The sequence below is a fragment of the Trichoplax adhaerens genome, genomic scaffold (genome assembly GCF_000150275.1).
Source record: "Trichoplax adhaerens TRIADscaffold_3 genomic scaffold, whole genome shotgun sequence".
In the NCBI taxonomy this organism is placed as follows: Eukaryota; Metazoa; Placozoa; class Uniplacotomia; order Trichoplacea; family Trichoplacidae; genus Trichoplax; species Trichoplax adhaerens.
In genome coordinates this window covers 5045884-5062617 of record NW_002060945.1, presented here as the reverse complement: position 1 = coordinate 5062617, position 16734 = coordinate 5045884, and the positions used below count along the sequence as shown (strand labels likewise).

Below are 16734 nucleotides of genomic sequence, written 5' to 3'. Positions count from 1 at the left end.
TAGACTGTAGAATAAGTAACTTATTTCACTTGTAAATCACAAATTAACTACAGTTATCCATTAATCCATAAGCTAAGTAATCTTCGAGATGTACTGTATGAATACTGTACGAATGACTGATTGATCAATGAACGACTCTCGATTAATAATATTAGAAGTTACCACGAACATAATAATTATACTGTACACCGTACTGTACTGAACCCTTAGTTATAACCCGAGGATTAGGCGCTACTTCGGTCAGCTTTCAGGCTAGTAGGGCTCTTCAGCATTGCATCAAAATTTCGGCTTCAAATTTCTCGGGATTTACGGTGCTCATGCTCACAGTGAGCATGCGTTCGCAGGTTTTTCCTTTTACTGTCTGCACCATAGAGAGATCTTCATGGATCTGGTCTGTAGAATTGAATTCAAAGATAGATCGGTACTGTAGACCACTCACCCACTGTACTGTGCAGTACAGTACACGTCCTTAGCGTAAAGTACAGCACAGGACAGTACAGTTACTATAGTCCTGCACAGTTATACAGAATAATAATTTTTAATTTTTAAATTCGCTCAGTTACGATTTTACGTTCAGAAAAATCGAATATACTTACAATACTATACAGTACACAGTATACAGTATACTGTACAGTATAGTATGTACTGTAATAAATATTATTGTTTCAGTAATTTTCAAAGGTACAGTACAGAAAATAGTCCGTCGCCTTTTTATAGGGAGAGGGATGGATTTACGTAAAGTATTCGAATATATGTACATTACAGAACAGTATGTACAGTATATTATTAATTTATTATGCGGTACTTTCTCTAGGAACTTTCTAATTTTTTTTTTCCTGTAGTAAAACCCAACATTGTAATAGAATGATATTAAAGCAGTTATATTCAAAAAGAAAATAGCACATAAATTCAGTGTTGTTTGTTTTGGCGTAAATTCGATTATCGCAACATTCTGTATTTGAGTTATACAGTAATTACAGTAGTCCTAGCCAGAGCCGAACTTAACCAGATAGCGCTAATCAATAAAGTCCATATACATTTCGGTACTTCATTACCGTATAATGCACACACGGTATGATTGAATCTATCCGGAGATAAGCACTAGTGCTTATACTGTAGTTTTAGTATACATTTTAATAAACAAAGCATTAATCCACTCTGTGTAAAAATATAAAATATTAAATAATACAACGATGAAAGTATTATACTGAGAGCCATATTTATTAGAAGTCAAGCTAAAAATAGAAATCGTTGCCATTACAACATTAAGAGAATGATACACAAACTGACTCAAATAAATAAGTACGTAAGTATTATGCGCAACTTTGCTATGCGTTTATTGTCATTTCGATAATCAATATAAAGGAAAAAAAATTTGAATGTAGTTAAACTGAAATTATAGTCATTAGTCACCTCTGCTTATGATTCAAGATAATAGTAAAAATACAACAGTATCTTCTTAGTTTCGTAATTAGTGATTGTAAATATCTATGAAAAATATACTTCTCTGATAATTTTTTTGGTTAAAAATTATTTACATACACGTATACAATATTAAGTACTTAAAATTTATTTACAAACCTGGTAACTGCAACTAAGTCTGTATATTTTCTTTCAGTGATTGAAAAATAACAAAGAATATGAAGAAATTTGAAAGCCCATTCAACAAAACATGATTTATATGAATATTATCAATTAGTAAAATAAAATCATTTAATAGATTCGATGAAATTTTCTGGTAATTCTGACAATTACGTCATTGACAAGATGATACAATAATTTTTGTAAAGTGTATAATTCTTGTTAGTGAGTTGTTAACAATCGTAAGCTAATTCATCTGATTCCGTCGACGAACTGCTATCTCCAGAATCGCTGTCAACAGATAAAACTTCTGTTTCGTTCGGTATGTGCAATTCAAAGGTTAAAGTTGAATGCTTAGGATTGACTCTATGCCTACTGTCTTCTTTACCCGCAGATTCCCGATCAGCTGTCGTTTGTGCGTTTAATCTACTTTTACTGTTAAATATTTATGAATATTAAAATATATTAGCTGTTAACAAGCACCAAGCAATTCTTAAGACACACTCGTAATTTAGATACGGTTAAATCTCAACAAGTAATAGTCTGAACCAAAAAACACAAGATCTTATTGTTACGTATAGTATCGTTCACCTAGGCACTTTCCGTAAAGATAAATCTTTCATTTTTAGTAAACCCCTACAAAAATCCTTTCCCATGTCCTCTAAAGCTGTAGTATTAATGTGGTATCCCTAACGAAATACAAACAATAGGAACATTAACTTTATTACATCGGATACAATATACATATGTATATTATACATAATAATTATAATTGATGAGAGAAAAATTAGCGGAAACAACAATTATCATTTGTCTTGCTGAAGTGAAACATTTGTAACGAAGCATATTATTAAAGTTGCAGAGTTAATAAATTCAAAAGCAAGATTAGCAATGCTTAAGGTTTAACCTTGTAAACTCCTTGATCCATACCACAATAAGTACTCTCCATGGTATAACTGCGCAAAATGCAGAGCTCTCTCCAAAGAACAACACGAGCAGTCGATTCTTTACACTTTTCTACCGCAAAACTACATAACTGATACGAAAAGACTGGCGAAACCTCCTGGAGAGCTCTTGGAAGTGCCTTTATAAAATAAATAGTTTGAAAAAAGGGGTTCTTTCATCGTAGTCAGATCTCACTAATATGTGAACTATAAATAAGATGGCATTAAATAGTGAAGACAACAGCCGTAAGTACTAACTCGAAGCATTTGATCCTCAGCTCGATGATTAGTATTCGTATATGGATAACAAGCATATGTAAAAATATTCTTTCTACGAGAATGCCCATGAAAATCACAAAATATCTACAGTGTTAAATAAGCACAAACAGTTACAACATTGCACCGCAATTGATAGGAGATACCAGAACATGTTTACGATACAGTAGCAATTATCGACAATAATAGTAACAATACATAGCTAGGTGTATAGGAATTGATTAGTATGCTATAGACGTAAATAAGCAAGCCACTTTCCAACTTACCAAAGGTGATTTACCAATAGTGACCATGTACTGTATTAGTCCCTTCGTATGATAAATAGTGGGATGTATTCGTGGATCGGGCGATATCCAACATCGGTTTAAATCATGACCCGAAAGTGAACATCGGTGGCTATTTCATGAATTTTACAAGAGACGTAAGTATTACGTGCAAAAAATGTGAAGAAAAATCTTAGCATGCAATCTATAGAATGATTACTTACCATCCGTTAACAACTCCATCAGGATTTAGCATAGGAATTATCTTGAAGATATAACTCTCTCTAAGTTGTATCGCACAATCATCATCGCTCGTAATGAAATCAAGTAAGCCTGCAATAATTACAATAATACCGTAATGCCAGCATTAGGAATTTCATTACAACTTGCAACATTCCAGAAAAATTACCTTTCATAATCCAGCTCGAATTGCTTTCGCCTGGATGTACTCTAGCAGAAAGAAATATGTAAGGTCTTCTCTCTATAGCATTGATCAGGCGAAAACATTACATCAGTTTTCAATCATGAAAAAGAAATTAAAGTAAGATTATTTGCACGTCTAAACATTACATACCCACAGGAACATATTTGTCATCATTAAGTCTTTCTTTATTCGGACTATTTGTAATGGTCATCAAGTTACAAACATTGCCGTTTAGAGTTAAACAAAGCTCTTGACATTTGAAGTAAATGGAGTTATTATCGGCAACGTTTCGAATATGTTCTAAATGTACCTAAATACAAATAACGTCGATCATTAACCTAGATCGAGTAGCTGATTTTTCCTTCACCTTACACAAAAAACTTTAAAACTGTGCAAGTTTATACCTTCATGGTAGAATACGTATATGGAAAATGATATGCTAAAAAGCAGGTATCATCGCTATGTGGGAAGTCAATTGCAAAACTCATCGTATAATATGATTTCATGCCACCACCTCCTGCAGCAATGCTACGAGGAAAGTGATTTTTATAATAGCAGATATTACTTCCCAATCTGATCCAACCGACGCCTTTATTGATAGCGTCATAGGCCGAATAAAATACAGGTTGCATTCCTTTCAGAATTACGGAAAAAGAATAGTAAACATGATAGCCTGAGCCAATATCGAATATAAAATTTATTTGCTACTATAGTTTTACTCACCATAATTAAATTGGCTATTTTTCTTGATACAGTTAATAATGTTGAATTGATATCGAATGCCCTTGAGCATATTTCTTATCTATAATATTTAATTTTTTGGTTTATGACAGCGTCTTAAAAACTTTTTTAACAATACAGTTTAACACAAGAACATACACCTAACCTCGAAATAAAACCATTGATGGTGCTGTTTTGTATTTATATCTGGGTTGAGCAGAATATCATATTCCTGCGGTCTTACCTATAATTTTAAATAAAAAGCCTTTAATTGTTAACAATAAATCAAACATAACTGTCATCCTCAAAGCCATGACGAATTTTTCATACCCTTATCACTTTCCTAAGATTTCCGCATTCAAATCGAGAGTTAAAACTGAGTGGGGGAATCTCTGTTTGATTTTGTCTGTAGTATTGAAGTGGTGATATACGAATTTCTTCGTCAATAAAAAAGAATACTCCATGTCTTCGATATCTCATTTGATCAGCTTACCTTAGCTCAAAATTTTTAGTCGATTCTTGAATATTTGCTTTAGATTTACTTCTTATTTCGATATCAAGATCATAAACAACATCACTCATAATCTTTCCGGGGAAAATAACGCGTTCAATATCTGATAATATTTTGTTTCTGTAACAACATATATAAATTTACATTTAAAAAGAGATTATACGTCACTATTGTTGAGTCATGAAGCATTCCACGAGTATCATTGACATTCCTAACCTTTGCATACTATTTTTTCTTTCAACTAATGGCTCTAGTGACTCCGGCGACGAATGTCCAAACAACTCAGGCATAGGTATTTCTGTAAATGGTACCACACTCTTTGTAGTTAATGACTCATTGACAATATTTCTTTTACCTCCGCGTAAAATATAACCTTCAAAATTTACATATCTTGAAATGAAAATAAATCATTATTATTAAAGTGCCAGAGCAGTCAATGACATTTAATATTTATCACGGTATCACTGCAAGATAAAGATACCCTAATTTTAGATTCTGTTGTTTCATGTAGTCATCCATAGTAGAGCGTTCTGATTCCTTAGAACTTGAAGAACTTGTACGATCACTAGCAGTGGCAATATCATCTTTTGAAGAGTTTTCTACGTTTCTAATCGGGTCTCCTATATTATTATGGATACCCTGTATAAAATATCTATTAATATTCTTAATGTGTATATATTGTACTTAAGACAAAAATTTCAATTTAGCTAGATTTCCTACAGCAATTAAATTCAAAGGATCATTCAATTGGTTATCATTCAGCTGAAAAGAAAGAGAATTGAGTAGTTGACATTGTTATCTACTTTTATGTCGGCTAGTTGCAGGCTTAGTCGAGAGAGAATTACTCCCGAATAAATTTATGAAACATTGTTACTCACATTCATCAATTCTATTTCAGGAAAGAACGCTTGATACGATGCTCTTAAGTCTTCCTCCGACCTAGTTATTTTAGGAATTCCTTGCTCATTTCCCTGTAATCCTTCGACGTCATCGTTATCTGAGGGTTGACAAGAAACACCAGTATCTGCGTCTTCATAATCTCCATCACTATCCGAAGGACTGTATTCATTACCATTATCTTGCCCGCTGTTGTGATCCATATATTGTTCACCTTCGTATTAACATCAAATCATAAACAAGTAATTACGTAATATGAAATTAATCATAACCCATTTCACTAAATGCTTGTATTAACTTGAAGGTAATCATTACGCTCACCATGTACAGTTGGAAGCTTAGTCGCATTTAAATTATTAGCATCAAGATTAAATTGTATCGGACTGTTTAGGTTTGCCACCGGTAGACTAACTTCAGGATAACAGCGACGTAATATTTGAGTACCAATGGTTATTAAACTGTCTAGGCCCTTGTCTAAATAGCAAATGAAATAAATTTAAATTCTAAATTTTAATATGTCCGACATAATTACAAGATATTTACTTGAATACATGAAGTTCTATCTTACTTTCGCAATACTCTTTACACAACTGGTATACAATGCGAAAACCATTACACTCTTCAAATTTTCGTTTACCAGTTCCTTTAATTGAGATTAAACAAATAGCTTGTTGCAGAAATAATATTTAACACTTGAGGTAAAAGCAAAACTTACTTGTAAAGGTTAAACTTTTTAATATTGTCAAAATAGATTTGCGTAATGATATTTGCTTATTTCTAACGTCAACTTTGTGCCAGCTGATCGCCAAATCTATTACTGTGGTTACGCCACTTTGATTGACTGTTATAGTAGCATTGTTTTCTATCATAAATAAGAACTATCAGTATCAATATCAGCAAATAATTGTAGCTGCGTGCTTATATCTTACTATTTTGCACCAATCGCGACATTACTGTGAGACATGATCTAAATAAATTTGACAGATGTAATATTGAAAGGTCAATAAAAATAAAACTGGCTAAATATTTACATAGATATTAGAAATAGCTAATATTAACCTTAAAGTTAATATATGACGATTACCACAACCCGATATTATTCGCAATAATGCAGTAATTGTTCCTGCTTTACCTAATGCAATCAAGTTTAATGCTACAAAAAATATAAATTCCTATGAATTCCTGTTGCAACCTTCAAAATACATAAATTGTGAACGCACATTTAGTTGCTAGCAGCTTGACGAGCTGCAATGTCGGCTGAAGAAGTTTATAATTAGTAGTATTTTGTTTCAGTAGATTCGCTAACACATCCAATAATCCTGATAGTCGGGCCTTCATAGCAATTTTCTTATCTAGTTACCGAAAAATCACAATGGATATTAATTGTTGACAATGCCAGTTAAGTGTACGTAAATGTAAACAGTAAACAGAATACAAAATATAATAAAAGAGATCCTCGATTAGCAGCAGAATCATACCTTTAGCTCCAAGTTTAGATAGTAATGTTACAAGGATTATAACAACCTCATCCTGAGAACTAAACTTAGACGCCTTAACTAAACTATCAATAAGGACTTGTGTTATCGTAACTTGTCGAGCAAGCAATGTCGAAATTGGCCGCTTCCCTATGTGGTTGATAGATAGTCAAAGAATTACACGCGTAAATAACTCCAGTAAATGTTCACAATCTACAGAGTAATAGAAATATAAAACCTAAAATCATGAATTTCACGTACCAAAGACCAACAATTCATCGATGGAAGAGGCAATATTTACCAATACTTGAGTATCCAGAACGGTCTATATATATTTTGTCGACAAATAGACATTATAGTTGATATACTTCCGTACCCCCTCGAAGTAAATCATAACAAATACAAATGCTGTACAATAGAAGCTAGGGTCTATTGTATAAAGATTATCAACGTTTCACACGCAATACGTTTCACATTACGTAAAACAAGGAGCTACCGGGCTACCAAATATTAGTAACTAATACAGGGTCAAAATAATAACCAGAAAATTTGCGGGTGGTGAACTAAAAATAATTTCTACGAAACCCTAACTAACTAAAGTAGCTTTACGGCAACATGGCTACTTTTAATAAACAAGTTACAGTAAATACTGACCTGAACACGTACACATGCAGCAGTTGGATAAGTACATGTACATAACTAAGAAACGTGTTTTACATACTACTTAGATATGATACCCTAATAATAAAAACGATTGTATGCATTCTCATATGTTAATTATCCTTTACTTGCAGATTATAGATATACAATAAGTGTACAAGCTTGAAAGATAGTACCTGTAAAGTCACTAACAAAACTGGAATGTAATCGGAATCTTCAAGTAACTTTTTTCGTGCCTTTTCTATATTTATGAGAGATCAGCATTCATATGTTCAACTTTACCATCCAAAAATATTGTATAATAAAATAGTATCGGTAGATATTTCTTAGAATATAACATTAGGTACTGAATACACGAATCGCTGCGACTACTTAGTAAAATTAATTATTAATGTTTAGGAAATCTATTCTGCTTCCACAGTACTTCTATATTCAATAGATTATCATTTGTAGTATGCCTCTACAGTATTCTATTTGCCTCCTGGATCAGTGTTATTGATCTGTAGAATATATTACACAATCATAAAATCATATAAGATCACTGCAGTAAAATGCATAGACTACATACTTGTAGTATTGTATATAGCACATACACTCACATTCGCTATAGTACAACAGACGAATTGTTAGTAGAAGCTCTAGTCCTAATCACTAACTAACAACACTCTATACTAGTAAGGCTTATTTGTAGGATAAATCAAAGCTTCTAAATAGTTATCACTATCTACTATAATTAATTGACAGTGATTGTAACCCGTAAGTTTAGTAAACAACGTTTTAGCATATTAAAGAGCAAGAGCTAAGCTAAATTTAAATAACCTGTACCTTGCGTGGCAAGAGTTTGCTTAATCTTCAAAGTCACATAGCGAATGTGATCCAAATTTTTTTCGCTATGGTGAATTAACTTTTCTAACGTCTCTATCAAACTCTCGATCTTTGACGTTGTGCTAAGAATACGAAAGGAGATATTTTATAAGTTAATATAAAAAACTTTAATATTTCAGCAGATATCAAATGAATACTAGAGTTTGAGGTTGTCCATCTTCATGTACAAAGTATCCTCTATCGCTGTGCTACACACAAAACGTGATCACTGTATGCTTCCAATAATGTCTTGACTATTTGACGTTTATTAAAATTAGGAATACTTATGGTCATGCGATCAGTTGAAGATATTTCAGAGACTCTATGTTATATAAATCTTTACTAACTTATTTCAGTCTACAAACCGAATATCTGAGGCTGCAAATGTATGAAGCATAGTGATTGCATATGCTTATCGTAAAGTAATCATTTTAAATTTAAATGTTAAATTCAACGATATAAATTTAAAACAAGCTACCTTGATTTACACCTAGCCTTGAGGTACAGTATACAGTAATATTATGGTTCTGTAACCAATGCGGATAACTCTGGTATGCTCTGCATTTCTTTAGTTAATTTATGCATGAGTGCACGATATATAAGTATGCACGCGTATGTTCTTCGATTGTGCAGTACATGTTATCAAATTATAAATATATTCATTTATTATTGAGTCATCGAACCTTCCCCGACATCTATTCTTCGCTTTGACTCTGAATAACGCACTGATATCCTTATTAACAAGCGTACACGCACCTGTTCGTGATCTATCTCTTTCATTAACGAATCTATAACATTACATACAGTAACCGTAAAGCACTTTCTGCAACTTTTTACTCTAACAATAGCATGTCCACAGTAAAAATACTTGTATAACATCAATATTGATAAACATGAATAAAATTATTATTGCAATTTACAGCTATTATAGTGATATCTGTGTAGTCCTTCGTATTTTTTAAAATTATTAATCAACTATCGCGTCAATCTACATGTTGTTTATGTACTGCACAGTACTGTATATTCGAATATTCTAAATCAGTAGAATCCGTAAATTATGCGGTGCAGACGATCAGATTCAGACTCTGACATTATATATAATTTATTAAACAATTTACGATCCTAACCCAAATTCAGTCCTGTGTCATTCATATCTAAATTAATTATAATTATTGGCCATAGCAAATTCAACACGAACTTATTGAGATAAAGCCTTGTTACTATGTTTACGTTCTCAGTAATGATCATTTTATTTTACCGTTATTAACGTTTAAACAATATTAGTATTGAAATACTAATAAGCGACTCTTTCGCAGCATCGTTAGCTCCAAGATTACTACACAGTGCCATACAATCAGTTCTGCATGCACAGAGAATGGCAGTTTCACCATGGTTCCACAATGGTATATTTTATTGTCATATTAGATATCCATTAAGTAACAGTACCCCTATACGTTAGTTTACAGAATTACGCAACTTTTATACAGTATTCTACCGTCACTGTTAAGTGCATTGATTCATCTTTCAGAAAAGAGCTGTAAGAACTGTCCGCACTCTGCAGCTTGACGGCGATCTAATAATTATAAATACTCTCTCATCCTACAGAGTGACAACAAATTTACTGAACTGTTAACCGTTGATTACTTAGAATTTACAGTAGTAATCCATGCCTTAACCTGTTAATGTTGTATACGTATTATTATATAGTGTAAGCCCACCGCTATCAACGATTATGAAATGCTGTCAACGAGCTGAAACTTGAAATTTATGTTACCATGACAGAGTACAGTATAGTAGATCTTGTACTACATTAAATTTAAAAATTAATTTCAATTGACTACTATTCCACCCGCCACAAAAATGTAACCTGATTTCTAAATGGAATGTGTTGCTGAGCATGAAGTGTATAAAAAGACGAAAAATGAGGCGTTAAGTTACACTCCAAGTGCCCTACGGCAGCCAGAATGTATTGCAAGATATACAGTCGGCTGAAGGCTGAGGGGTCAAATCGTATCATAAATCGTGAAGTGTTGCAAAAAATTTCTTGTCATTCGTCTGGTGCCGTGACTTGCAAAGCATAAGATAATCAATTTCCTCTAGTTAGGCTCTTCAATTTTGCTTTACAATGCGGTAAATGACAATGTTATGATTAGGATTGCTATTCGAATGTATTTCTTTTACCGTTAAATTAATAATGCAGCTACACAGTGCTGTATATCGTATCCTACGTTTTACAGTACTGTACAGTGCAAGTGTACAGTATAGACTATATAGTATAGTACTGTATAGTATACAGTAGGTACAGTAGTTGAGTATTGCTGTAGTTGAGATCGCGATACACCTAAGTGTGATGTGAATTAAAGGAAATTTGAAGAAACTGTCCGTACAATATATGGTATTAATGTATAAATAAATATAAATAATAATCAACTATCGGATTATAAAACTCAATCTTACCTTTGTAGTTTACTCATATTTCATAGTGAGGATATCATAGGGGTTTCCCAGTGTCTGCAATCGTTGGTTGTACACTTTGACTATGATGATGAATACAGTAAAAAAATGAATTATTTCACAAGTTGTCAACACTAGCAGGATTGTTTATGAGTATGTGTAACTACAGTAGTGTACGTACACTGTACAGAAGTGAACAGAACAGTCGTGTGTAAAAACTCGGAGTACAGTATGCCAACTACTGTAGTGTAATGTACTGTACTGTACTGTCTGTACTGTACACGGTACAGTATTGTACTGTACACTGTACAGTACAGTACATGTACAGTACTGTACAGTACTGTATGAATACAGGTTCTCGGGTGTACTGTACACTGTACAGTAGGCCGGGCCCAGCCATAATAACCCCGATTACTCAGATACTCAGCGTAAATGCCTTAGACTCTTAGAATAATGTACAGTATCATCGTTTAAGCTATTTAAGCTGAGTATCTGAATAATCGGGGTTAATTGTACAGTGTACAGTACAGTACAGTACTGTACAGTGTACAGTACAGTACAGTACTGTACAGTACAGTTTAAGCATGGCTTCTTTTGTAACGACAGTTTACAGTACTGTACATAAAGTTCTTACCAAGAATATTTATCTGAAACTGTCCAGTGTCCGTCCAATCCGCCAGTAGAACAGTTTCAGCTTAACATTCTACAGTAAGAACTTTTATGGACCAAACACAGTACTATCAACCTGATGCTGTACGGTACTGTACTGTACACTGTACAGTACAGTGTGATCCAGGTTATCAGCACATACAGTATTACTGTACTGTACTGCAGTCTGCCTATACGCGCATTTTTTTACGAAATCCGAAAAATTCATTTTTTATTATACTGTACTGTATGCGTAGAAATGTCGATTGATGTACTGTACGTATATATTATGTTACATTGGTTAATACTAAAGTATTTCATTTCATATTAAAGAATCGAATAAGAAAAAGATCACACTTTACAGTAGAAGTCCATGTACTATACTGTACTGTAGGTACGGCCTCTAGTTCTTCGTATTGTACCCCTCTGACAGGCATCACAGAGATACAAAAAGTATTTTCTCTTTTGATATGTGGCGACTACACAGTGTAGCCCTAGACAGAATGCATGGAACTCATTGTAAACTGTACTTCGCTTAAATTGCTCTACTGATACATTATTATTACATACTGAACAAAGTATTCCAAAAATCGAAAGTTTTTTTAGGGAAGGGATGCAGCTGCGAAATCGGGTTTGCGCTGTTGGCATTTTGGATATTTCGATTTGTTTTTTGAATTAATAAGTCTGTTCGATGTAATAAATCTGTAAATCTGTATTAATAATAATAATTATTAATACTGTACATCTGACTACGGACTAGCGTTCTGCAATCGGAGTTGGTATTTAGTCGAGTGGGGGGTACTGAATACTACAGTACTACAGACTGTACAGTACAGTACATTATAGTGTACTGTACAGTACCGTACTGTAGAGTGAATACAGTACAGTACAGTACTGTACTGTAAACAGTTTAAACAGTAAAGACTATAAAATCAGGTAGTGGCATACGCATGCACAGCACACGCATAATTATACTGTACTGTACTACTATAGTAATATTGTTATTACAGTACTGATGAAGCAATTTCCCAACTTGAAGTGTTGAATAATACTGTGAATAGTCAACGCTGCAGTAAATAAAAAGGTTTTGAAAGAACCCGATTGTCGCTTAAAGTAGTGTACACTATAGTCTATAATTAATTCAGGCAAAGTGGTCAGTGACACTGAATTTTAATTTTACATTCAAAGTGTGGTATAGCATTAGAATTAATTCGCATTTTCCAGCTACAATGTCCTCAGATAGGAAGAAGAGAAGTGAAAATTTTTCATATGAAGAGACTAAATGCCTGATCGCTATCTGGAAAAGTAAGGTAATAGAACTAAAGAGCCTTAAAAGGAACCATCACGTATTCAATGTCATATCAGAAGAAATGCATAAACTTGGCTACGATCGAGATTCACAGATTATACACTTCAAAATCAATAATTTAACACAACAATATCGGTAAGTGCTTAAAATAGCTACATTGCAATCAATAGCTTTGCATTTATGTAACTGCATAGAATGATATAGTCAGGAACTAAAGAATAGTACAAGTCTCTACAGTACAAGACGCATTTTCAATCACAGCTCGATTTACAGTATCTGCACAAATGAAATCATAGTCATCGTAGCATGGATTACAAAAATAGAAGTGGACATACAGCAATATTGATTGACGATACTGCTGTTCTATCGGCATAGTTTTACTGCATCGATATTAAATTTTATATGCCTTCGATTACTGCTATCACTCACCTTAAAGGTACTATAGCCATTTTAAAAACACTGGGAAAGTCGATTAGACGTTGTTTAAACAACGGATTGTTTTTAAATCATCTCGTTTATATCATCGTCTTATATACTGTGAAATGTGCAGGCTGCATAATCCGATGATCACACTGAGCACAATGCACTTCTCAATTTACTACATTGAATAGTATTTTTTTGATATGTCATTGATGCAATCATGCATTGATAATTTTTTTCACTCATATGAAGTCAGTAGTAAATTTAGTACCATAGAATAATAACAATCGTAACAATACAGTACCACAACGTTTATGATTAGACCAAACAAGTATCTTCTTGTTTTATTTTCTACAGAGATGATAATGAATTGTTTTGGACATAGTAACTATTTTGTAGTTACATTTCACTAGTCAAAGCTGTATATCGTAATATGATTAGTTCCAAAATTTGCCAATTTTCGAAAAAGATGCTATTTCGGATAGTGGCTAATTTCGAAAGTGATAATTCGGTACAACATTAAATAGTTCTTACTGCCCGCACTCTACAATAGCGTTCAACAATACATCTTTCATGACGTATATTTCTTATATATATATATATATATGTATTACCCGTGCATCACTTTATACGACATTGTGTAGCAGGTAGGATACCTGATACTTAACTCTTCTCCGCGTAACTTATTGATTAAACTAGAAAACTACAACGCAAACTACAATCTGGCGCGATTTCTCATGCGGATGTCAGCCTACTGTGGCCGTTCTTTTGCCCAATTGAAGAAATTTTTAATTCAGTAATCCATTTTTCAGAATCTGAACAAGATAAGATCTTAACGAATAATATATCCTTAGATAAAATCGAAACCAATAACGTAACGCACGACATTCATCAATCTATTCCTCTCTTTGCCGACATGACTCGTGATAATGAACGAGTTTCTATGAACGACCCTAAAGATAGTATTAGAGGTGAACATGACGAACATTTGGCAAGAATGCGCTTACTTAACAAGGCAGAAAATAGACAGTTATTGAGTCTTTCTAGGAAAAGAAAAAGAAATCTAGAAGTCGACGACGTATTGGAAAATTTACTTAAAATGCAACAAGACTTTAATTTATCGTTATCCAAAATTCACAATGACCAAATGACAGCATTAAATCGTTTGATTGAGCTACAACAAGAATCTAACAATATACAGAGCAAAATGCTGAAGTTACTAGACAAAGCCGGTTAACTTGATCTTAAAAATAGAAGTATATATCTATATATATATATATATGTATAACTTATATATTATATGTATTTCTGCCATATATTAAAGCGATTTATTCGATTGTTACAAGATCTGATTCCACTAAAATAATTGTAAAAATATAATCACGATGATATCGTATCTATCTATTAGATTGTCATGTTTTTCTATATCGAATTACTTACGGTACTCTTGCACAAATGACAGTTAATTAAGGTAACACTTGATGCTGTGAATAGCGATATGGCACCGTAAGAAATATATGCACATCTTATATTCATATCTACACGATTCCGCTTGATGCACCCGACCTTCAGTAATTCTCGAAAATTTTTTGGTAATAGTCGTAAATATTTAGACAGTGGTTTATTACTACTTTCAAGCTGAAATAATTGTATACACCTTCATAGAGATTCATGAAAGGTATCACCTATATATCTTACCATTTTTGAACTGATATAATTATCATTAATATAGCTATTGTATGCGTATTGCACACATGTTAATAGTCTCGTAACTAATATACCACGAGTACGTGATTGTATTTATCACCTTACTCTTAATACAATGCACACATATTGTACTAAATTATAATTATTTATTGAACTAATATGAGTGCGATATAATATATTTTATTTTATCGTGCATACTTATTTTTACAAAGTATTATGTAATTAATTACACTTCGTTTAGTGCATTGCAGTAATATACGTATAAGGAGTTGCGTAACTTATTTCGTTTTTATTTAAATGGTACAAAACTGTTCGAGCAGAAGTATAAAAATTCAGATACCAGAACACGTGCAGATCATTGATCAGATATTAGCCGAATACCAGTTGGTATCAAATCCTGAAACCTGGACGGTATAACTTAATTTCGGTGCGATAAAAATACTGTAATAATATCTAAGATTACTACCACAGAGAATTACAGTAACAGTAAATTTTATTATAACTAATACCAATTATCAAATTATATAATATATAATTATATGCGCATATGTACGTATCACACATATTATATGACGGTAATGTTTCACAGTAAAATATGCATTAATCTGTTATAAGAACAATTTCGTGTGATAGAAATAACTATAAATGAAAATGTGAGAGACTGATACTTTTGTGTGACTATGCATGGTACAATTTCTAATGCAACATGATTTACACGATAAACCGTTAGCCATACTACAGTATAACAAATATTACTGTATAGTACGTACATATAGATTAATTGACCCTCTGTTTCTATATCATAAATTAAAGCCATAATACGTGTACTGTAAGACCCGACACGTTATCGGTATCTTTTAATTAAAGATTTGAATAGAGAAATTTTATTTACCACTGATACTTTCGATATTACAATTCCACGTGGTTAGTAATAAATACCATACCGTTTCAGAGTATATACTATAGAAATAGACGTTTAAATATTTCTAAATGGAAATGATAAAGAAATTTCATTCGGCAATATTATTTGTACAGTATAATACTGTAATTTCCACTTCGCCGAAGCACTCAGCAAACTGAGTATTATACAAATCTGAATGATTTAATTGCTACATGTTATCATTGATTCGTTATTGAGCTAGTTTTAATAAAGGAGTTGTTTGATATATATTACGATATCAGTGTCTGTTTGGGACAAGTACGCTATACCCGTATGGTTATGACTCCAAAGAGCGCCTTTGTTTGTCAGCTAAAGATTATAGCCCTGCGCATACTAGAATTTGACATATTAATTAGATGACAAAGCGGTCATATTACAATCTCAAGTACAGTATAATCAAGATCAAGTTAAATTTTTCGTTATGGAATTGGTTAAGATTCTTTCATCACCCCCGCTGTTAGCTTGGGCGTATTCTGGAAATAGCATTTTTATTAACCCTTTAAAATTTACAAGCGATAATATGGATAATATCTTAATATCATTTAGCACTTCAGATTCGTATCCTGCTCCCTTAATAGCCCAAGCATCCCACCAGAATATTATTTAATAAATAATAATTATCCAGCAGTCAACAGTATTAC

General features: G+C 32.8%; 2 protein-coding genes across 2 annotated transcripts; one reads left to right on the top strand and one right to left on the bottom strand.

Annotated features, from left to right (window-relative positions):
- Positions 1-2168: 2168 nt before the first annotated feature.
- TRIADDRAFT_22351 (uncharacterized protein) lies at positions 2169-5042 on the bottom strand (the record flags this gene model as incomplete). Its single annotated transcript, XM_002110467.1, has 13 exons — positions 2169-2270; positions 2489-2665; positions 2784-2888; positions 3068-3197; positions 3289-3397; positions 3474-3543; positions 3643-3798; positions 3893-4122; positions 4212-4285; positions 4370-4452; positions 4539-4600; positions 4751-4839; positions 4936-5042. Coding segments are annotated over 13 exons (1494 nt in total), but the record flags the coding sequence as incomplete, so codon positions are not given.
- A 7904-nt stretch (positions 5043-12946) lies between these two features.
- On the top strand, positions 12947-14683 carry TRIADDRAFT_54580 (uncharacterized protein; the record flags this gene model as incomplete). Its single annotated transcript, XM_002111008.1, has 2 exons — positions 12947-13161; positions 14146-14683. 2 exons carry the CDS (start codon positions 12947-12949, stop codon positions 14681-14683), a joined length of 753 nt encoding a protein of 250 aa, XP_002111044.1.
- Between the last annotated feature and the right edge of the window lie 2051 nt (positions 14684-16734).